This window comes from Perissodus microlepis, chromosome 5 (assembly GCF_051167445.1).
Source record: "Perissodus microlepis isolate ML-2025 ecotype Zambia chromosome 5, ASM5116744v1, whole genome shotgun sequence".
Classification (NCBI taxonomy): Eukaryota; Metazoa; Chordata; class Actinopteri; order Cichliformes; family Cichlidae; genus Perissodus; species Perissodus microlepis.
Window position 1 is genome coordinate 6,661,645 of NC_140465.1, and position 24,202 is coordinate 6,685,846.

Sequence of the window (24,202 nt, forward strand, 5' to 3'; positions counted from 1 at the left end):
AATTGTTTACTAAATGTTTGAGGTGTGAAATAAACCGCAATTGAGCAAAATATGGGTGTGTGTGTGGTTGGAGGATGTGTTTGTGCGTGCGTGTGTGCGCGCGCGCGAGGGGGGGCGCGAACATTTTTCTGTAAAACAAAGGGGGGCCCAGCGAAAAAAGTTTGGGAACCACTGATCTATTTGATGATGATTCTCTATGTTCCAGCTTATTCTGGTTTATTTTTGGTTCTGCCCGTGTTAAGTCTGTGTTGTCTGCGTCCTTGTGTATTGTTTCCTGTTTTATTTTGAAAGATTGTGTCTTATATCAGTGTGTCCAGCTCTGCTCCTCCTGTCTCATTAGCCCCAATTTCTCCCAGCTGTGTCTCCCTCCTGTTACCCATTCCCTGATTACCACCCTGTGTATATTAGCCCTGTGTTTTCCTCAACCCAGTGTCGCGTCGTTCCATCAGATCATGCCTGTGTGTTTCTGGTTCTCAGTGTTCGGTGTTCTGTGTTCTGTTCATGTTTTGTGCTTTGCCAGCAATAAAGCTGTGGTTTTCTGTTGAAATTTGTCGCCACGAGTCCTGCGTTTGGATCCTCACCTCCGCCTGCTGCACACAGAGCCCTGACAGCTCCGTCTCCAGCCTTGGTGGGGTTGTTTTCATATTGTTCTCTTCCTCTAGTGGTCCATTAAGAAGACTTTATAAAAACTTTAGGGAAACCCATTCCTTGTTTATTTTCTTCACAGCAGTAGATTTGTGATAATAATTTATTTAATTTGTAGCCTTGTTGGTTTTTTACCAACTGATTAATACAGTGGAAGTCCAACAGTCACTCTCCTTTGTAGTTCTTTTTTGGTCTCCCATCTGATATTTGTACTATTAAATCCTACATTGTGTCACAACCTTGTTCCATTTTGTTTTCTCTGTCTGGGCTGTACTGGAGCAGACTACCGATACTGAATTTCACATTAAAAACAATTAGGTGCTTCAACAAATCATATTGAATCGCCCTAGATTCCTTATGCTATTATTGCACACTTCCCAGCATGATATACCTAGTGTCCCAATAAAACCTTAGCATTTTGTCTAGAATCTTTATTAAAGCTTTTTTGTAAAGTTAAAACAATTCTCAGTATGTATTTATAATCATGAACATGCTCTCTGGTTTGACAGGAAGAAAGTAGATATCGGTAGAGCCGGTGCCACGCATGACAAATTTTTGGTGAGAGGATGAGAAATAGGACTTTAATGTGAATGCCAGAGATGAACTCTAAAGGTAGACCAGCATGCTAATGTCAGGCTGAGAGGTGCAGTGCCTGTGGACATTTTACTCTAAAACAGACTGTAAAGGACAGATAGTGAGTTTTGACAACCCTGAAAAATAAATACATCTTTAAAAATCTCACCTCCGGAGGTGAATTTGTAGGCTGCGCATCAAATTCCCCACCTTCTCAGCTCCCTGGAGACTTATTACGGCCGGTTTGCACTATGTGTCAGCACAAATAAAATCGTACTTATTATTTCTTTGCTTACTATTTTATCCGCTTTTTCCCCTCTGAAGGTCAGAGGCATCAGATCCTAAATTGCTGTGACTGTAGCGTGCTGAGGCTGATCCTCTCAAAGTAGGAGGGCGTTTGCCATGTTAGGAGCTCGGCTCAGAGCTTATCCTGCGGTAACCGATGTGAAAAATGCAGACCGAGTCTCTGAAAGACCTGCTCCTGCCTCTGCCCCTAGGCGAGGCGGCCCATGCAGGTGGTTGGCGGTGCAGGTGAACTCGCAGCAGATAACACGAGTCCTCTTTTGAATGGATCAGAGTAGCCTTTCTAACAATGCTGTAGCAGCTGGAAGCCCGAGGAAAGGGCCAAAGCGAGCTCCAGGCCACTCAAGACAGGGAGTCATTAGTCTTACCCTGAGCTAAGTCCGGAGCCCAGGGGAAACACTTCGCTTCATACCAAGCACAATGTCAGAAAGAGGCTTTGTCTGATTGATTGCACTACAGCTGTTTTTATAGGATAACATAAATTACTGAAATTAAAAGGGCCATTCTATAACTTACGTACATTTAATGAGGACAGAACTGGCCATGTAGTGGGTCTGCTGACCGCATGTATTAGCGAGGGCATTGGATTCATAGGTTCATAAGCCAATGGCTGCTGCAAAATTAGCTTTATTCATTAGTTTGAGCATTAGTTTTCATCCTGCTTTGCTTGATGCATCACTCTGAGTTATTTCCCCCCTTTTATCTTTTTTTTCTTTGCCCCAAAAATGCAATGTAGAACAGGTAAAATATCATTAGGTCATGCAGTTTTCCCAGAATTCCTAGCTGAGCTGCAATAAAATTTTATTTAAAGGAGAGTTGCTAACACATGCATCAAAAGCCCACAAATTCTAATCTGGGTATCTCCATTACACTCCCCCCAGATGGCCCGTAGATTAAACTGCTACTGCCCTGAAAAGCTTATGACAACAGATACGGTACATTAACATATGTAGCACCGCACGCTTACATTTAGAAGTCTATTTGTCCTTTGCAGAGGACGCTGTATCCAGGGTAATAATTGTCAAACCCAAACAGAGTGAATCAGGACTTTGCAAAGAGCCATTTGGACAATAAAGGAAATTTGTTCAGTGCCCTCAACAGCATTTCAGTAAATAATACAAGCAGCTCTGAAATTGCATTGATATTAAACTCAAGCTCAGGGCAGTTGCTCGATTACCCTTTTTTTTTCTCTCCTCTCTCTCTATCATTTACTTAACATGGTGATATTTACTGTTTCTGAACATCTGCTTGTAATTTAATCATCATTTGAACTGTTGGCTTCTTAATATCATCCATTAATCTGGCTGTTATATGTTATTTGTGTTGTGACTCGTTTTACAGCTTAATGTGGGTCATATTAAATGGGCTAGCCCTTTAAGAACTTAACGTTGTATTTGTCATTTTTCTTTTTAGTTTTGTACTCACACAACTCTGGCAACAGTGCTGCTAACCCTGCATGTCATTAAGTGACTTCCAAAGCCCTTTTTTTAATATGTAAGTGTGTCAAAATCAGGGCAGAGCTGTTAACTCGTGTGTTTGGGGATTTTGTCAATGTTACGAGTGCCTAAAAGTGTTTAATAGTCGCGGCATACAGGAGGCAACAATAAAAGTGAATTTTATCAGTGAGTCGAGAGATGTCTAAACCATTTTATTCTATCAAAAACAAACTCAGAAGCAGAACTTGTATGCTAATGAAAAAAAGATAAGTCAAATAATCAAACACACTCCTTTCCACCAAGTAAACAGCCACACAAACGCTGCTGGCATCTCTCGCTCAGCTACCACTGAGCGGTCCCTGATGACTGAGTAGAGTTAGCTGTGTGCAAACCACCAGCTTCACAGGAAAATGACACAAGAAAGAAAGAGAGAGACCATCGATGCCACCCCCCACCCCCGGAAAAAAAATCCACAGTAGGCCTAACAGGCCTATGAAAATTCACTTATACTCACTGGGATGCATTTGAACCTGTGCGAGACTTTGGAGACCGCTCACATGCAATCTGCCTAGTGGAGGTAATGCTTTGTGTAGCTCAAACACTGATTGGTTGAAAATCTGAACAGAAACGTAGCTGAATTAACCCTAAAACAAGAAAGAAGCCCAAAAATATGCTCATGAGAAACAAAGGCAAGCACAGTTTGTGATGTTTGACAGAGGCTAAACTGAAGGACCTACAAGGGTACGAACATAAGCCAGAGTGGCCACTATTACTAATTGTTCCATGTATTTTTGACATTGTCCACTGCTGGCAGTACACACTAACAACATGTAGGCTGTCCTCGACATGATCACACCTTTAAGTATCTTGGTAGCACCTACAGACTTGGAGCTGTAATCATGAAGTGTATAATGAGCATTTTCACAGTGGAACGGAGCAGCTTGGCTTGGAAGTGACTGCTAGTTGCTGATATAGTTTTAATAGGCTTCATTTCACTCTATTTCATACTTGTTTCATTTACAATAGTGTGTTTGGGAACAGGAGAGAAGTAATCAGTTGTCAAGAGCTGACACTGACTGACACAAGGCATAATGGAAACACAACACAGTGCCACGAATATACTAATTAGTGGATCACATCATCTTTACGCTTTGGGATTTTTCATGCAGGCTTCAGTCATTTTCCACAGACCATAGTTAGCAAAAAATAAAACAGAAGGAAACTTACCTGACAGGTTAGTATTTAATTAATCCAAAGGAACATCCAGACTAGACTTCCCGTAGCTTGTTTTAACTCATAGCTTTGCCATATTAGTCAACATAGTGAATATGCTTTAGTAGGTGAGCCTAATATGCTGCTCAGGAGGTGTTTGAAGGTTCTTAGGGTCCTTTATAGGCATCCAGTGAGATGCCCTGTATATGCTATAGAGAATGTATGCTGGCCATCAGATGGCAGGAAACTGTTGCTGTTGCCATCTGTTGGCTAACTCATTAACAGACCAGTGACTCATGGCAGTTATTACAGTTACCAATCCTTAGCTAGATATTACAATGCTACTCACACTGACATATTTCATGTGTCAGGTTACTTAATTACCCGATGTAGATAGTAATCTGTTACATTACACTGAAAAAAATATGTTGTTGGATTTACTTAATTCAATGGTGGACATTTGTTGCACACAGATGTTTTGCTTTGGCAGCAACTTAAACAATTGAGTTAAATTAACACAATCTATTCATGCTCAATAAACCTGTGCAATTTGTGTTGATAAAATGTGACTTAAACATGTTTTGATGAAGTAATTTGAGCTCTTGGAATATTTTAATCCTTCACAATTTTCTCACTTTATCCCAACACCATTCAATAACTTTTACCCAATACTACTTGGTCACTTAAATACTACATGTTATCTTCAAATTACATTTTGCTATTATATTCTAGTATCAAATACACAATTTTCAAATGGAGGCCTTATAACAGATTGTATTGTTCTCTTCCAAGATGGTTGCTGGCATCCACCAGTAACCTTTCAAAACAACATGTCTAATTTCACTGCATTGACAGTAGGTACAGAATTAAACTGACATTACTCCTCTACTGAATCTATATAAATCAACAGTTAAATAATGTCAGTTCTTCCGTGTTCTCAATCACAGCAAATAAATTAGACTGTATCTTTTGAAAAATGTTGGGAAAGAACAATACAAAACATTCTATTTAAGGCCTCTGGCGTCAAGATTCAGTTAAACAACAATTATAACTAAACAATTTGAGGTAACGTTAGTTTCCATTAACATTAAATTAGGTTACTGAATTGGCAAACACCTTCCTATTAACATTACCCATTTTACCCCAATAACTAAAGAAATTAGCACTTGCAGGTCAAAACCTTTATTCAAGAGACGCAAAAATAACATTGATACAGTGACTGTCAAAAATTCCAGCACTGATCATACTGTGACATCTTGGTTCAAAACAGCACACTTAGAAATAGTCATCGTTCTTTACTTCAACTGAATGAAACTGAAAATACCATTTCACACGACCCATATGGGATATTTAGACTGTATAACTGTTCACGCTACATCTCTTCACTAGTAAAAGAAAGAAAAAATACAAAGAGAAATTTAAAAATGCTGCCAAACAGACAAACAGAGAACTTGTACAGAGCAAAAGGAAAAACAAACAACAACAAAAAAAATGGCCCTGTCCTCATGGCAGTTGCAGAGTATATAAAAATGAACCCTGCGATCTGTTCCTGGAATTGAGCTTCCAAAATGCAGCAGAACAAGTGTGAGATTTAAATGTCCTCTCACCTAGAGCTGATCACCTTGCATGCATAACAGTGAGCTTTCCTTGCAGGAGCAGTTTTGTCTTAGTTGTGAGCTTTTCTTGAGAGCCGAGTTGCATCCAACTCCATTACCACCCTTTGAATCACCTCAAAAGTGTAGCAGAGTTGTGATGGGTAACTCATATTGAAGGAATAAAAAAGGTCCAAACAGCATGGCTACTGCAAAGGTCACGTTATCCAGATCTTGAAGAACTACTATACCCTCGATGATGATGCCAACATCAGAAAAGTCCTTGCCTGGCGCATCCTCTGGAGACAGATGTTCATTGTGGTTTTCTCAATCTGTGCAGTGGCCTCAGTCAAGTCCTGGTTAAACACATAACATTTCTTTAAGATTCCTTTTTAAACTCATCTCTTTTGAATCTACCAGTTCTAATGTTAGAGTAATTTAAACCAATGCAAGCAACATAGTAAATAGCTATATCCAAAGAGTGGCCTGCCATGTTGCCATTCATGGTCTAACAGAGTTTCTAAGAGAGAGTGAAAAACATAATAATTTCAAATGCTTTACATTAGTTTTTGTTAGAAAGACATCAGACATCAGAAATCCAGGTTATGTCACTCAGAAGATGTTAGAATTTAGACTTTCAGCCCCACAATTTGGTTAGCTGTTGGTCAGTTGGTCTTTTTCTTTTTCTTTTTTTCAAACAAAAGCTAATGTAAATATTGGTGGGATTTTCCTTTGTTCACTAGAATGAAAAATTTTAAGTTTTTTCACACTGATGTGACCCCTAATACAGGGGTGGGGCCTCAAGGGCCGGCGGCCGAGTTCACTACCAGGCCTCATGTGAACTTCAAATTATTAAAGAGGACTACTGGTCCTAACCAGTCCAATGAGGATCAAGTGGATAACTAAATGCATTTTTAAATGTTGCAAAGCCACAATCTACTCATAAAACACTCACCATGAACTCCTGCACCAAGATGTTGCAATTGTCTTTCACACAGATGCGGAGCACTTTGATGAGACTCCCTTTGAGCATTAATGTCATCCTAAAGTATTATAACAAAGAAAACAGAGATTTGTGAACTTTTCAGTAGCACGGAAGAAAATGATCCCAGACAAAAACTCTTGACTTTTTAAACCAGTCAACATGCAACACCAGCATCTACGAAGCAATATCAAAAGTTCCTGTTTGACATCAACTTTATGGATATATAGTTTCCAGAACATATATTTTTAAAAAAAGAAAAATTTTTCTCAGTGGGCCAGTAAATGCATGACGAAAATTATGGCATCCTTTCAGTGGAATCAGTACTCACAGGTAATAGTTGACTGTTTCAATGGATGCAGCATAAAAATCTTTTACTGACCTAATGCAATACATATACACTTTGTAGTTAAAGAATTTTAAAGTTCTTACTGTCATCATGGCAGCTACATCCTTTAGCTTTGTGCCCTGTTCCCCCGATTACTTTGCAAACACTTTCAGCAGACTGTCAGAGAGAAACTCAGCTCCGTCAGAAACCTTGACTGTAAACGCTTCGTTGGGATGCACTGGGATGCTGCATTTTATCTGAAATGACATAAAATGATTTTTGAAATAACAGCAGGCACTGTGCTTGGTTAATCAGTAATGTTTTGTTGAATAAAAACTGTGTTTCCAGATCTTATGGGATTAAAAAAATCCAAAGATGTTTGTTTCTGATTTGCAACCCAACAACCCAAAAGTTACAACCTCATTTTAGTTCAAGTGTGCATTAATGTGAGTCCAGTAATCACCTTTCTGACAATATATACAGGTATAAGTTAAACCTATGGCAGATTTTGGATTTCTCAGTTGTATTAATAGGGTGGTCTGTTTGATTATGCATGCACCTAATAATTATAAAAAACCTATTATAATTAAGTTACAGAAACCTTAAGCGAAAATAGAATATACTTTCTTACCATAACACCTTGAACCCACAATCCATTAGCTGACTCCTGGTGAAATGCAGAATAGAGGTGGTCTCTCAATGCGCAGCAAAAAACCCAAAAACAAACAAAAACAAAAGGACAGCAGGTGAGGGCAGGAGGGGTAGGGATGTAAGCTAGCATAATGCCGCTGATGATATTAGCTAAAGCTGTTCAATGTCCAAAATCTCACTAACACCACGGTGCAGTAAATACACAATGTAACTGAAGAGTCAGTTGGCAAATCTATTCCCACAGAAAACCACATTATGTTATGAGTGCCTCGTAATTAGGTTTAATGTGATATTACGGCTCTTGTGCCAAAGACAAATTCAGATGAAAAAGCGCCAATTCTTTGACAACAGATAAAACAGCAAATAAGCTAACGGCTCTGTTTTAGCATGTTACATGGCGACACTCTAGACGTTTAACTACATTTGGCTGAAATATGGTAAATATTAATTCAAAAAATCAAGACATACCAAAAACATAGAGTTGGCTGCTCGACTTGACTGAGATGGATGCCTTTTTTAAACCATGATCCAAAGCCCGCGAGATGAAATCACGCGTGGTTTCACGAGATTTAACGTTGCTATCTTATTGACTTACTTCACCTGAACATGATATGAACAATTTAATACACCCTTTCTGCATATCATGTAGTTTTTACACTATATAGTTACATTTATCTTTAAAACATGAGGCAATTGTGTTAAATACATGCAAGATGCTTACATAAATCCAAGAGATGGCCAGTCCCTTTTTTTCAGTGTACTTCTGTGTTGATGAGTGGCCTGAGATCCACTGCAGAAACTGCAGAAACCTAAGCCCCACTGAAAACACTGAACACTTATTTTGCTGAAGTATGAACACAAAGAGCAAAATTAGTGAAACAGAGGCCAAAGTGAACTTCACAGTGATTCTGCTGTACAATCAGGCAGGTGTGGAAAAACTACAAATGTTGCAATGCTGCAAATCCAACTGCTCATCACTGTTTTAGATACAAAAAAGAGGTTAGCATAAAGTCTGTGCTGTTTAAAACTAACTCTAAAATAAAACTGACCTCTTCCTCTGGAGCACACTTCTCACACCACTGACCTGATTGATGCTTACTGACTACACGCTAAACGTGTTGCATCAGAGACTTTATTAAACTCTGTATTTGAAAACATAGCCGCGGATTTTCTCGCTGCCATTATCTGACCAATCTGAGATGGTGTGAGTGAAACTCAGCTGTCCATGAAAACAACGTCAACATGTGTGGATGCAGCAGTGGATAGCTGTTACTAGCAGTTTGTGGAGTTTGCCATTTGCTGACTTGTCCTTATCCATTCATTCAATAAAAATAATAATGTTCTTAATTTGACTCTTCAAATGTGTTTCCTGTGTCATGGCTGCAACTTCAAGTGAGCTGGTTGTGACCTGCAGTTGAAGTGCAGATAAGTGAGTTGCCTAGTACAGTAATGTGTTGTAGAAAAACATGCAGAAAAATAATCTGATTATGATTACACCTTATAGAGCTTTGTGTTTCATCAAGTACTTGTGCTACTATACTCCAAAATCACTCTGTGTTTTCATTCTTCCAAAATCTAAATAAACACACATCTGAAATGCCATAACAGCCATCTTTTTGAAGAATAAGGTGTCGCCTTGCTTGCAGCACAAAGCAAGGCATGGTAACATGGCTGAAGATAAATGGAGAAGTGAGGTCAAGCATGAGAGCCACCTGGATCCAAAGAGGCCAGTGCTTCACTCCTCTGACCTGGCTGTGTTGGGATGCATCCAGGTAGATGCAGAGCTATCCGAGATGTTCTAATACAAGCCTTCTGCCTGCCTCTCCTGGGTACCCTGCTACCTTTGCCCCGCCACGTGTTCCCCCGTAGCCTACATTTCCAAAACGGTGCCACGCAAGCCCACATTCAGCATCTGTCTGTGCTAGATATGTCAGTCTGCACCGGGCCCTCTCACAGCACCACCGCAAACGCCGAGAGGAAATTCATGCACTTCAGGCTTCCCACACCTCTCCACTAAATTATCACATCCCCAGAAAGACAGTGGCATGCTGCCTGAGAGTTTGGATTACGTATCATCAAGTGCTGGGCCCAGACAGTTGACATTTCTGTGTAATCATCATTACTCTCACAACTGCTTCTCAAGTAGGGTCACAAGGTAGCCAGCGCTGAAGTGTCATACAATAAATGCTATGTAAATGCTTGAATGTTCAAAACGTTTCTTGTCTGAAGAAGTGTATACTCAGATGACTGTATAGTGAAGCTCTAAAGATGTGGAGAAACCTTGGCGATGAAGCAGACGGGCTGAAATGGTGAGGATCGTGTTTATTTTCATTTTTTCATATTTATATCCTGTTCATAGCCTGTACATACTTATAGTTATAGCATATTCATAACATACTTCATACCGTGTACATATTACATACCACAATAGACCCATTTCTGTAATATACTCACATATCTATATTATTGCTAATATATATTGTAATATATCTATATCATGGCTAAAGCACTTCTGGATGGATGCAAACTGCATTTCGTTGCCCTGTACCTGTGACATGTGCAATGACAATAAAGTTGAATTCTATTTTATTCTATTCTATAATTAAAATCCTCATAATGAACAGTGGCTGGAGGTGTTGGAGAAATTCATTCTGGTGTTGCTGTAGCTTTTTTAACATTATAGTTTCATACCCTGCTAAAAACTTTACTGTGCAGTTTCCTGGTGATGTCCACCGTGTTAGCCGCAACAAAACATGTATTCAAGGGTGACTTCACAGATTTTAGATTAAACTTTTGGTTACCCATTTTTATATAATAGATTAAGGTTTCCTGTGCCTGATATCTTTTTAATCAGACATTTATCTCAGACTGCACTGAGTATCTTGTTTTCTTCAAAGGGCCCCTTCCACAGGAGTCAGAGAAAAGCCTTTTCAGTCGTGCCAATTTTGGAAGAAACTGAAATGCATTGAACATCTTTAAATTTTATCAGTGTAACTGAAATCTGTACATGGGGATTGTTCTTCTTTATGTACACTGCTTTTTGTTTCTGTTTTTTTTTTCCAAGATGAAACTAGCTTCTAGAAGTGCTAACACTTAAATTACCTGATCTGAGAAATGTCACAGCCCAACAGGCCCTAATTTAGTTGCACAAATACTTCACAGCCCTGTGTGCATATTCAACTAAGCGAAAAGGACGAATCAGGAATTCAAAAAAAAAAAGAAGTTTTGCTTCATTTCGACTCCCTTTTTTTTTTTCAAAAGTTGCTGCTCTCAGGGTAAAAATGTGTTGATGAATGAAGCTCTCATGCAAAGTGAGTTGCTGACAGTTTTGGAGACCTAAGGGAGCAATTCATTTGCAGCACAAGTGTGATATGTTGAGATCAGTCCCACAAATGTCCCAGACGCCTGAGCACTTTGAAAGAGTAGCAGGCCTGTGCTGGCACTGGAATTTCAACAGCACTCCAAGTAAAATGGTGGTCTACAGAGCAGAGCTCCTCACTGCCACTGCGACGCAGAATTTCTCATCACCTGATTGTATGAATCAGACATCCACTGGTTTAATTTCTACTTCTGATGTATGATGGAGACTGCAGCAGGCCATGAAGAGGCTTTACATTTCTGTCTCTTGAGGAAACAGATCAAGGAATACTGGAATGGCTCGGGGGGAATCATGGCCCAAAAACTGGCAGAGCCATCAAAGGCTGGAATCAAACCAGAGTTATGTGAACAGTTGAAAAGGTGCTTTATTAATGCCACTACAAACTGCTGGAAGAATTAATTCATGAAAGTATATTTTAGGAACACTAGAAACTCTTCAAAAATAGTATGTAGAGCTTCTTAAACTTCATTGTTGATAAAAGACATAACAATGAATAATTGGGTTTAGTGCCGGATTCATACTGGAGACGCATATTAAATACTCCACCCAAACATGCAGAAATCTTCATTATGAGGCCACCTGTCTTTCAAGGAACATATTGATTATTGTGCAAAAGTCTCATGCCACATCCATCCATCCATCCATTCTCTGCCACTTATCCTTTTCAGGGTCGCAGGGGGAGCTGGAGCCTATCCCAGCTGTCTTTGCATCCAAGGAGTCAGACTTTCTTATCATTTTTTTCTTTAATTACTTTGTTACTAGCAGCCTATACTGCAAAAACACATATTTTTTTTTCCCATTTCTTTAGCTGAGACTGTGAAAAATGGAATAAAGAAGGTGTAAGTTGGCACATATATATACACTACGGGTATATATTGAAATGAAAGTATACTACAAATAAGCAATTGGAGTTAAAAAAAAAAAAAAAGAAGAAAGAAATCATGGAATCAATTTATAGATTCTAAACTTTTGACTCATCAAAGTAGCCGCCTTTGGCAGATATAACAGCTGAACACACCCGTGTTCTTTCTACAATAGAAGTCAAATATTCTTCAGACAGTTCTTCCCATATCTGCTGCAGAAGTTCCCATAAATGTGACACTTGTAGGTTGCTTTGCTTTCACTCTTCTGTCCAGTTCATCCCAAACCAGCTTGATGTGGTTTAAGTCTGGAGCCTGTGCTGACCACTCCATGTTTTCAAGCTTAGCATCTTGTTCTTTTTTCCTGAGGTAGTTCTGTCATAGCTTGGACTCGTGTTTTGGGTCATTATCTTGCTGTAGGATGAACCTCTGACCAACTAGGTGCATAGAGGGTACTGCATGGCGCTGCAGAATGCTGTGGTAGCCGCTTTGATTCAGGCTGCCTCTCACTCTGTACAAGTCACCGACCCTGGATCAGGCAAAAAGTCTCAGACCATCACACTGTTGCCACACACTGTGGAACCATCCTTTCACCTACTCGATGGCTTACAAAGATCCTGTGTGATGAACTGAAGATATCAGATTTTGATTCATCCATAACACCTTCTTCCAGTCTTCAGTAGTCCAATGGTGTTGTTTCAAGGACCAGGCAAGCCAAGTCTTATTCTGACATCTTAACAAAGGCTTTCTTGCTGCAACTCGTCCTGTCAAACCTGCAGCTCGAAGGCTTCTCTTCACAGTTGAAACTGAGACTTGCTGCTACGACCACTATGAAGCTGTGCTTGAAGCTCTTGTCCTGTGAGCCGCCTATCACGCAAGCTGTTAACTCTCAGAAACTTGTCCTCTGATTCAGTTGTGGCTTTGGGTCTGCCAGACCTCTTCCTGTCAGAGTTTCCCAGTTTCTGAGTCTTTGATGGTGAAGGAACTGTACTCACTGACACCTTGAATTTCTTTGCAATTTCTCTGTAGAAAAGACCTACATTTTTATGTGTTATGATGGTCTGTCTCGCTTCCACTGTTAATTGATTTTTTTCCAACCATTTTATATCAATACAATTCATTCTGCAATACGATACTGTTCAACTGATGCTCACGAGGGTATGGTACCACAGTGTGTTCAAACTTTTATGTGTTTTTATGCAGACAGAGGGGGTTGTAAGTATTCCAGAAAAGTTGAAGTACCTGTAGGAATTGGTAGCACCAGCTTTCAAGGCTTGATCAACCTTCATTGCTGCAGAACAGTTTTATATTGTCAACCCATTTTGTTTTCCCTGAAAAAGGTCTTTTTGTATAATTCTGAAATGTACATTATGTATCTGCAAGTCATGTCCTTGCAGATACTATTCATATAGGACAAAAATACTATTCAATAGGAATAGTAGTCAGCAAAGACCTGATACAGGAAGAGATCTGGCCCTTTAGCTGATTCATCTATTGTTCACTTCAAAAATCAGAAATGCTTGCAGTTGAAGGGTGGATGTGAAGAAACCGTTCTGATGAAAGGGAAACGAGGAGGGAAATGAATAAAAATTGGAAATTTGTGGTTTAAAACATAAACAATACATATAGAGGAGCAGTGAGTGTCTGCAGCTGTCTGTAAAACACAGTCATGAATTGGGGCTGCATTTTCAGCCAGTGGTGTTGGAGATCTTATCAAATTTAGAGAATTATGAAAACATAAAAGCACCATCAGATTTTGATCCACCATGACTGTACCAGTCAGATGCTTATATCCAAGATCTAATTGGCAAATCTTCATTGTCATTGTGGCAGTAATCCAAAACACACTGCCAAAGCTGTAAAAGCATACCTAGAAAAACACAAGTAGAAAACTGTCAGTCATCAATTGGCCTCCTCAGAAGCCCGGACCTCAACATTAATGAAGCGGCGTGGAATCATCTCAGCAGAGAACAGAACAAAAGTCCACCAGCATCCAAAGAAGAGCTTTTAATATCCTGAAGAAGAAGACGGGAGAAAAAAATGACTAGGAGCATTCAGGCTGCGCGACAGACAAATATTTATTTTAAGCCTTGTTAGAAAAACAGCTTTTGCCTTCTATAGTATATTTGCATGTATATTTACACATTAGGAAAAGTCACCAAACCTGTTTACCATTTCCCAGGCTAAATATAAGAAATGGTGAGTGGCTCGAGACATTAGTAGCTGGCATCAGGCGATACTTTTTCAAATATTGGGTTAGTATAAAACTCCAATTCTGTCCCTACAAGAAAGTACTTCCTATGGCTATTGGATCTCAAGTTAACTATGTACCTTTTCAAGGGCTAAAAAGATACGTATGTATGTTCACAAGCTGTGAAAGGTACCTACTTTAGCAATATTTATAGAGCAACATTTATATTTGTTGATAAACTAAGCTGCAAAACTGCCACCAGAAGATCAACACTGGTCTCTGTAATGTACAAACCACAAGGGTATGAGACAGTATGGTCTTATTTCAGAAAGTATCACCCCACTGACAAGCCATTGTATCCCTAAAGATATAATAAGGTACTTTAATTTCTGAGTGTGTAGCATGTGGCTGTGTTATCACCTCCCCGCTAATTGGAGCCAGTGTTTCCTTTGCTTTGGTGATGTCAGCCTTACAGCATTGTTTCTGGGAACATTGGGGGGAAATTTATATTGAAGGATAAAAGAGTCCATTTTTCCTCTTTACTTAATGCACTTTTTTTTCTAGCACAAGACCTTCGAGGCAATTCTGACGTTCATTTGAGACTTGTATTATTTATAACTTTGATTTAGATAAAACACTGTTGGAGTGCTTTGTCTGGTGAAAAAAAAGTCTCTCTCACATCACTGCAGCTCTTAAAACTCCACCTTGTGGTTTAAGTCATTGACCCTCCCTCTCCTCTATTCATCGTTTAACAAATGGCGATGCCCAGAGAGAGGCTTGCCTCTATTCCCTGCTGCGCTTTCCATTAGAAGTACTGACACACAATAGAGCATTTTTAAGCCTTTGACATTGCCATTGTAATGGACTGGGGTCATGGCATGATATGTAGGATGTAATGCATAAAACGCTGGTTAAGTACACACTGCTGTTCTTTATGGCTTTCAAATTATAGGGAAATCTTTTCACCTTTGTTCAAGGTGCTGCTGCACAGGAGTTCACATGAATTCATTATCCTCGCGTTAATCATGTGACCCCGTGACCCAGCGCACACAGCGCAGGGATACTCATTCATATATAGCAGACCCAAGGTTCCATGACAAAGCAACATTTATTGGAAAAGCAATTAATTGAAAAACACACAGTCAGAGCAACGTCGGCGCTAGTGTCACTGCTGTCACCAAGTGAATTCACTATATGGATTTCAGACTGCTCTGTGACTATTTCATACAACGTGATTTTCACAGGTTGTTTTCAGGAGTTTGACACTTTGACACAGCTTAGCATAAAGACTAGAATTGGACCGGTCTGTTATTGAACTACCGCTTGAAGCTCTGTGCTGGTGCTGGGGACCTTATTTGGTAAGGTTGACCTGTAATTCACTATGATAAAAACTAGAACTCTAATTCTGAGTAGCCTGAAAAAAGAAATGAATATTTACCAGAGAAATGGAATGGCCAATTCTTTAACCACAACTCGAATACAGCTGAATGTTGAACCAGAGAAGGGCACCCATCTGTCACTTATAGCAGTGACTCCCCTCAGCTATGTATAACTTTAAGCTTTCAATAACATATTTGCTGAATGTTCCTCAAAAGTTAAACGAATATGAGCTGTATATGTTTAAAACACACTGATAAATAACATGTTAAATGCACATTCATCATGTCAAAAATGAGAGATATGGATCAGTTGATTAACATATGCTGACTGTATTTCTTTCAGGCTAGGAGGAGAGAGCAGAGGAGAGGAAGAGCACGGCAGATTAATGAGACTCCATAAGAGCAGGAAAGGTGAAGAAGAGGCAGACAGAAGTGACGGAGTTTAAAAGGTGCCAAGATCGTAGAGTAGAAGCAGGAGCTCTGAGACCAGGGTTGGTAAAGCTCAAAACTGAACTAAATCGTTCACGTGTCAGCATACAATCTCACAAATGACTGCTTCACCAACATCTTGCTTTTATTTATTTATTTTCCGAGGTTCTACGGCTGCTGCTTAAAAAAATATCAACAAAGGTGAAGAACACACTTTTTAATTTCAGCATCAACCTGATTTGACCTTAAGGTACAGCCCGGTGTCTGACATTTTCCATAAAAAGAACATTTTGGTAAGGTTCATGGAAAGTTCAGGGTTTTGGATAAAACTTGTAATTTTAATTAAATATTATAAAAAAATCACATAAAAAATGAACACTAAGGGTATGGAATCGACAAGACTAAAATACATTTAAGAGGAAATACTAAATTTTTGGAACCATGATAAGTGGATGTTTATTATAATGTTTCCGGTAATAATATCTTGGGTAACTATGACAACTCTTAGATCTAACGCGTCTAAGCCCAGTGCTCAAGAGAAATGCTGAATTTTAGATAATAGGAGAAAAACCAGTGGGCATTAAGCTGTCGACAGAAGCAATACAGATAAATATAATGTACCTAGATGGAACCGAAAAGTGCTTTTCAAACTTTCCATGATCATTTTGCGTCTTTTCCCCTCAGTGAAACAGTCACAGTTAGAATCTGCTGTGCAGTAATTGATCCAAAGAAGCCTCAGCTGCAGGTTTCTAAGTAGCAATGATGTAAACTATCAAACTGCTGCTTTCAAACAGCAGGGAGAATCCTGACAATTAGAATCAAATTTGTTGATTTTCCAGATTGAGTGTCACAAGAAGGCAGACATCTGAACCATAAATGGACATTTACACAACTCAGTCAAATGTGATTACGTGTAATGTTTCTGTTGCTCTCTTGCCTCACGTATAAATAACAAATAAAGATTAAACATCAGAAGCATCTCCAGCCACAAATTCCAGAGTTATATTTATACTTGCACCATCTATAAAATTCAATTCACTGTGAATGCAAGCATTGTATATGCACAGTTTTCCTGCATATACAATACCTGCATGACTTGCTAATACTCAGAGGAAAACCTCTGAGTATCCTCTATTCACATCTATAAAGGGGATTCATAATGTGTATGGGGCTGGGGCAGAGATATCATCATGCAAATGCACTACTAACATTTAAAAATAGGTGTCTGCTATCTATCATGCAGTGATTGTGAGACTGATGAAATTGACATTTTTCACATGCTCTCCTAGCACATGTCCATTTCCTCATGCAATGGAAAACAAATTCCTAACTGATATCATCAGCACTTGTAGCACACATGGACACGGCAGAGCAGACTTATTCAGACCAATCAGGTGAAAGTGAGAAGTGTCTACAAATTGTAATGTAAAATTACAGTTTCCCACACAGTATAAATAGTACAAAAATAAAGTGTCCCATATTTGTGCTGGTATGTGGGCATATTCTGTTGCCTAGCAATTATGTGCAAGCATCTCAGGTTATGTTGCAATGCAAATTTCTAATAACTACAGGAAATAATTTAGTAACGCAAACGTTAGTCACGGAGTTCCACATGGTTCTGTGCTGGCTCCATTACTCTTTACATTGTACATGCTTCCCTTAGGCAGTGTTTTCAATATATCAATTGAAAACACTGCATACATGATCATTGCTATGCAGATGACAAACACCCTTATTAATCTGTGGAACCATGCAGAAATGCCTTCATTCATTTGTGCCAATATCACTAAAATTAGAAACATCTGGTCTCAGACTGATGCTGAAAAACTACTTCCTGTATTTATTACTTATAGATACTGGACTATTGTAATAAAGCTTATGTGTTAGTTTAATAAGGAATCACTCATGTGCCAGCTAGGTTATTCATTACATCACCACCACTTTCCCATGCTGTCAATGTCAATACAGACATCTTTACTTTAGTCCAATCATCTTCTTGCCTGCCTTCTTTGAGCCAATCAGCCTCCACTCCACATTTTTGTTGTCATTCTCCTTTTTAGACTCTCACTCATGCAACCCACCTCCTCTAATCGCCACCTCACTAGGAGCTCCATCCAAGCCTGAATCTTCATCTTCACCAGCACTAGTGTCCAGACACCAGTGGGTCCTGCTGTAAATCCTATCACCGCTGGGACTTCGTATAGGTATGATGGGTCATCGTCAAGTATGTTGATTAACTGCTCTATCTCAATAAACCATGTTCAGTTTTTCTGAGTGACCTCTACTTATTGAAATTCATAATTAAGAGGTTGTTCTCAAAGCTCTTTGAAAAGCTTTCATTTGATCCAAAATGGTGCAGCGAGAGCATTAACTGGCGTGCAAAAAGAGACCAGATTTAGCATTGCTTTATTGTCTCCTTGTTAAATCCAGAACTACATTTAAAATCTGCCTTCTCACATGCAAAATCTTAAATAATACGGGCGTGTCATATCTTGAAGTACTTAATTATCCAAACAGAGAGTTTTGCTCTCAGACTGCAAACTTAGTTTTCAAAAGTGGACTGGGAGGTCTGGTATGGAACCTGTCGTAATAGCTGTGTGGCTGACATGCATCCAGTCTGGATTCAGGAGATAGAAACCCTCTCTAGACTCAAACTTTACTTTTAGATTAAGCTTATAGTTGGATCAGGCAATCCTGAAACATCCCATAGTTATGCTGCAACCTGTTGTGGCAGACTGGTTCTGCTGGAGGTTTCTCTATGTTAAGAGGGAGTTTTTCTTTCCCACTGTTGCCAAGAACCAACCTACTCATTGGAGGGTTGCATGATTGTTGGGGTTTCCTTCTAATATTGTAGCTTGTGCAAGTTACCTTAGAATATAAAGCCCCCTGGAGGTGGCTGTTGTTGTAAATTAGTGCCATATAACTATAATGGAACTGCACTGAATTGAAATTGAATTCTCTTAGTCATGTCCCCACCAGTGAATGAGTAAATTAGCATTTGTGTGTCGCATAAACTTGTGAAAAACCTTCAATGTTGCACCAAGCTGATAGATTCCAAGTGTTTGTAGCCTACAGTGTTTTGGTAAGTAATTTCTTTAATAGGAATTTCTGTTTTTCACTAGCTGTGATGCAATTCGCCTTTCTCTCCAGAGAGCAGTGTTCTTCTGTTGCACAATTAAGCTCTGTAAATAGCTCACCCAACATTGATTGCGTGTGTACAGACACATCCAGCTGTTCATATTGTTTCCAGAGTCGAGGACCTTCAGGATGGCTACCAAAGGGTCCATTACCAACACCTGAAGGTTGCACGTGTGAAAACCGCAGCCGCTCAGCGCCGCAGTTAAAGCAAACCTGGCTGAGTGATGACAGAGTATTTGAGGCAGATGCGAGCCACGCAGTGAGAGTCCTCACACTCACACTCTCCACTCCCTGCTATCAACCATCAGACATGATTACAGCTCCCGCTTCTTGATCCAGTGCCTGGCTGAGCCCACTGCTTTGATTTCTCGAGATTCTCTCCCACAGCCAAAGTAATCTAACAAGATGCTCGACTCAGACAGAGACTTGACCCTGGCGTGGTATTTGTTAAAGTCATGCTACAAATGGGAACAATTTGTCAGACATCTTTTACTTTATTCAGATTGAATGAGGACATTTCACAAGGTAGTGCTTTCTCTCAGCTCATATTTTACTGATGGCTGGAGGTAAAGGCAGAGACTTCAGTCAGGAATTCGTCAGCAGGGACCTACAAATAGTACCGCGGGTAGCGAAAACATTAATAATCTCCTGGCAGTGATGGCTGCGACCAGACAGACAGTCAGACTATTACCCAGATGTAGGAAAGTAAAGCAATTTAATAACATTGAAAAACACCAATTAACATTTATAACATGCAATGCAATGAGTGAACTTTTACGAAACACTGCAGTTTTCCCGATCAGGTTGCTAATGTTAATGAACAACAGAAGTGATTCTGTTTTGGAGTGGCAGCATACTCAAAGTAGGTCTTAACAAAACCAATATAACACTTCACTATAGCACACTGAATTAGCGGTGCAGGTGGATGGCAAATATTAAAACCAGACTGAGTAATCTGATTGACAAAAAAGAAGCCTGTAATCCATTGCAGGTACTTCTGACAGTGACATAGCGATGCCACAGCTTCGATTTGCAGGCTACAAATTAAAAAAAACAAAACCTTAGCTTTTGTTGATATTTTTTCATCATCTCTAAAAAATAATTGACATTGTATTACTAATTTAATAAAGTAGCAATGTAAAAAGGAACAGGCCCTCACTAATGAAAAGATCAACACATCCTTCATGTTTGTACCTTATTGCATTCCTAAGTTTTTCTTTGTATGCTAGGGCTACTTCTTTCCCCTATCTCAGCTTTATTTTTAACAAACTGACAATAAATTGTATTGATCTGCTCATTCTTGGTTTGTAAAACTCAAAACACTGGTGGTTAAATCCAATTTAATCAAGACTGGGTTATGCGTATAGTTATTTAATGATATCAACCTGTAATAGATTACATTTCTGAAACTTTTTACCCCAAATCTGCTGACGCACCGCTTGGCTGTTACAGTAAATATGTGATTTAAACTAACAGCGCAAATGTTTCTAAACAAGGTACAACTAAATAATATATCCTAACATCACAAGGAGATTCAGGAGCAGGGAGTGGTCTTTATAATATGCAATGATATGTGAACTGTCTTATTATTCTGTCAGGTATAAAACCACTGGAAAAAAATAAGTTAATAAGCAAACCTTTATACACATCTTACATCATATTCAATGAATCCATTTCAAATATAAAAGGTCAGTAATATACGTTCCAATTGAAAAAATATCAACTTGATATCCCCACTTTGTCTGTGGCCTGCTACAAGGTGACACCAGAGGCGAAGCTGCATATAACGATGCACGGCGGAGAGGGGAGTACAAACAGTACTGCAGCTGAAGGAAAGGAAATAAAAACAAAGCCCTCTAAATTTTTGAGTAATAATAATTATAAAAAAAGACACTCCACACATACAATATACACTATATATACACTGTATTTAGTAATGGTCATTCTGTTGCAACTTAACAAAACAGAGCTGTATAAAATGAGAATGGCAGTGTGCACTTGGCAACGACACATTACGTTTGACACAGAACTTGCGCTCCGCATGAATAATGTCTGTTTCCTGTTTTTCTTTTTTTGTTCCGACAGCTTTCGTGGAAACTGGATGGCCCGCTCTGCTCCTCATGCCGGGGTCTGAATGGTGGCTTTGATCTCAGCGGACACCCTCTTCTCCTTCCGGCCGGCGTACTCGCCGATAAAGGAGCCGTCTTCGTTGAACTGCGCGTCCTCATCGCCGTAGTCCACCAGGCTGTCCCCGCTTTCCACCGCTTTGATCTCCCTGCTCAGCGAGTGTTGGCTGCCCTTCAGTGGCTTCTCGTCGTTGTCGCTGCGAGAGAAGCACAGTGGATTTAGAAGCACCTCATTTCACCCATGGCTTCACCCCCTTAGCTTGTTGGAGAGGACGGGGCTGCTGCCTCTACAGTGAGCCTCTGTGATTGACATTATCCTTTACCTCTGGTTGACCAATGGGTTATAATCACAAAGATGCACATGTTGAAACAAAATTAAAACACGAGCATACGCGCCTCATTTGATCAAGTGCCAACTGGAGAGCAAATGAGATATTAAGAGGTGCATTAAACTGGTGCTGGTGAGGTTACACACACATGCTGTGGTCTTGTAATGCAAGACAACAGTGAAACGATTACAAAGGATGTACTGTGTAATACAGGGAGTGCAGAATTATTAGGCAAGTTGTATTTTTGAGGAATAATTTTATTATTGAACAACAACCATGTTCTCAAAGAACCCAAAAAACTCATTAATATCAAAGCTGAATGTTTTTGGAAGTAGTTTTTAGTTTGTTTTTAGTTTGAGCTATTTTAGGGGGATATCTGTGTGTGCAGGTGACTATTACGGTGCATAATTATTAGGCAACTTAACAAAAAACAAATATATACCCATTTCAATTATTTATTTTTACCAGTGAAACCAATATAACATCTCCACATTCACAAATATACATTTCTGACATTCAAAGACAAAACAAAAACAAATCAGCGACCAATATAGCCACCTTTCTTTGCAAGGACACTCAAAAGCCTGCCATCCATGGATTCTGTCAGTGTTTTGATCTGTTCACCATCAACATTGCGTGCAGCAGCAACCACAGCCTCCCAGACACTGTTCAGAGAGGTGTACTGTTTCCCCTCCTTGTAAATCTCACATTTGATGATGGACCACAGGTTCTCAATGGGGTTCAGATCAGGTGAACAAGGAGGCCATGTCATTAGTTTTTCTTCTTTTATACCCTTTCTTGCCAGCCACGCTGTGGAGTACTTGGACGCGTGTGATGGAGCATTGTCCTGCATGAAAATCATGTTTTTCTTGAAGGATGCAGACTTCTTCCTGTACCACTGCTTGAAGAAGGTGTCTTCCAGAAACTGGCAGTAGGACTGGGAGTTGAGCTTGACTCCATCCTCAACCCGAAAAGGCCCCACAAGCTCATCTTTGATGATACCAGCCCAAACCAGTACTCCACCTCCACCTGCTGAGTCGGACTGGAGCTCTCTGCCCTTTACCAATCCAGCCACGGGCCCATCCATCTGGCCCATCAAGACTCACTCTCATTTCATCAGTCCATAAAACCTTAGAAAAATCAGTCTTGAGATATTTCTAGGCCCAGTCTTGACGTTTCAGCTTTTGTGTCTTGTTCAGTGGTGGTCGTCTTTCAGCCTTTCTTACCTTGGCCATGTCTCTGAGTATTGCACACCTTGTGCTTTTGGGCACCCCAGTGATGTTGCAGCTCTGAAATATGGCCAAACTGGTGGCAAGTGGCATCTTGGCAGCTGCACGCTTGACTTTTCTCAGTTCATGGGCAGTTATTTTGCGCCTTGGTTTTTCCACACGCTTCTTGCGACCCTGTTGACTATTTTGAATGAAACGCTTGATTGTTCGATGATCACGCTTCAGAAGCTTTGCAATTTTGAGACTGCTGCATCCCTCTGCAAGATATCTCACTATTTTTGACTTTTCTGAGCCCGTCAAGTCCTTCTTTTGACCCATTTTGCCAAAGGAAAGGACGTTGCCTAATAATTATGCACACCTGATATAGGGTGTTGATGTCATTAGACCACACCCCTTCTCATTACAGAGATGCACATCACCTAATATGCTTAATTGGTAGTAGGCTTTTGAGCCTATACAGCTTGGAGTAAGACAACATGCATGAAGAGGATGATGTGGACAAAATACTCATTTGCCTAATAATTCTGCACTCCCTGTATTGTCATGGGAATTCTGCTGACAGAGCTTTTGACATCAACTACAGGAGCACGGTGGACCAGCTAGCTTTTCATAAATTCAACCATAGCCTGATTCTAAGGAGATTATGGAAGCAACTCCTTAACCAAACTTCATGAAACGTGATTGGCCAAATGAAGAAGCCATTACATTTTTGGGACAGGACAGAGCATTCGATTTAGCAGAGGATGTGAATAGTTTCTGAGAGCAGAAAATGATAGATATGCTCGATAAATATAGATGTCGAGACAAAAACCGATGACTTTTAGCTCAGTAAAGTGAATAGCAGCCACCTTATTAAAACACTTGAAACTTTGGTTGGGGCCATTTTCTGTCTGTCCTAGATTACAGTGACGTGATTTACAGCAGAGAGCAGACTTGGCACTCAGTGACTGTTGAGTAGAAATCAATGGGAGCATTCTAAAATGCCTCTGCCATCAAAGAGCCAATCACCAGCCAAACTGGGAAACATTAGAGTCATGCTGCTGCACTGTTGCATACGCTCAGCTGAAGTACAGTTCAGTGGTGCCAGGGAGATTTAATCTTTATCATCCAAGTTTGTTTTTTATCATTGAACGGATCCAGGTTAGGTTTACTTCATCAATCAAGTTTGGGCTCTTTCTCCATTTATTTAGATGGACCTCCAAAATAATTGTCCACATAACAGGCATTGCCAATACATGCTTTTACAGAAGAGTTGCTTATAGACATGCTCAACTTGAGTCCCTCTTTATCCTTTATTATTTATAGTCTTCATCATTGCATCTTCCATGAAAACGTTGGGTAATCAAAGATGGTACGGACGTGTTACTGTTTATCTGTAAGATTCTCACTGCTTCTGTGCTAAACCGGCACACTGGGCCAC

At 39.8% G+C, this 24,202-nt stretch overlaps 1 protein-coding gene and 1 long non-coding RNA gene across 10 annotated transcripts in view; both read right to left on the minus strand.

The window, feature by feature from the left end:
- Nucleotides 1-5,307: 5,307 nt before the first annotated feature.
- LOC146386466 (uncharacterized) lies at nucleotides 5,308-8,206 on the minus strand. The gene is made up of 4 exons (XR_014800172.1): nucleotides 7,703-8,206; nucleotides 7,176-7,328; nucleotides 6,717-6,804; nucleotides 5,308-6,117 (listed from the first exon to the last, which is right to left on the minus strand). It is a non-coding gene; the product is annotated as an uncharacterized LOC146386466 (long non-coding RNA).
- An 11,590-nt stretch (nucleotides 8,207-19,796) lies between these two features.
- The window catches only part of chl1b (cell adhesion molecule L1-like b), a 74,891-nt gene continuing 70,485 nt past the window's right edge, over nucleotides 19,797-24,202 (minus strand). For 8 of the 9 annotated variants that reach the window (XM_084927538.1, XM_084927535.1, XM_084927532.1 and 5 more), the window contains one exon: nucleotides 19,797-21,421. In XM_084927538.1, the coding sequence (XP_084783664.1) occupies nucleotides 21,217-21,421 (205 nt within the window). In that variant the 3' untranslated portion in view covers nucleotides 19,797-21,216. The remainder of the gene's footprint in view (nucleotides 21,422-24,202) is intronic. The other variant, XM_084927537.1, reaches the window with a different exon arrangement.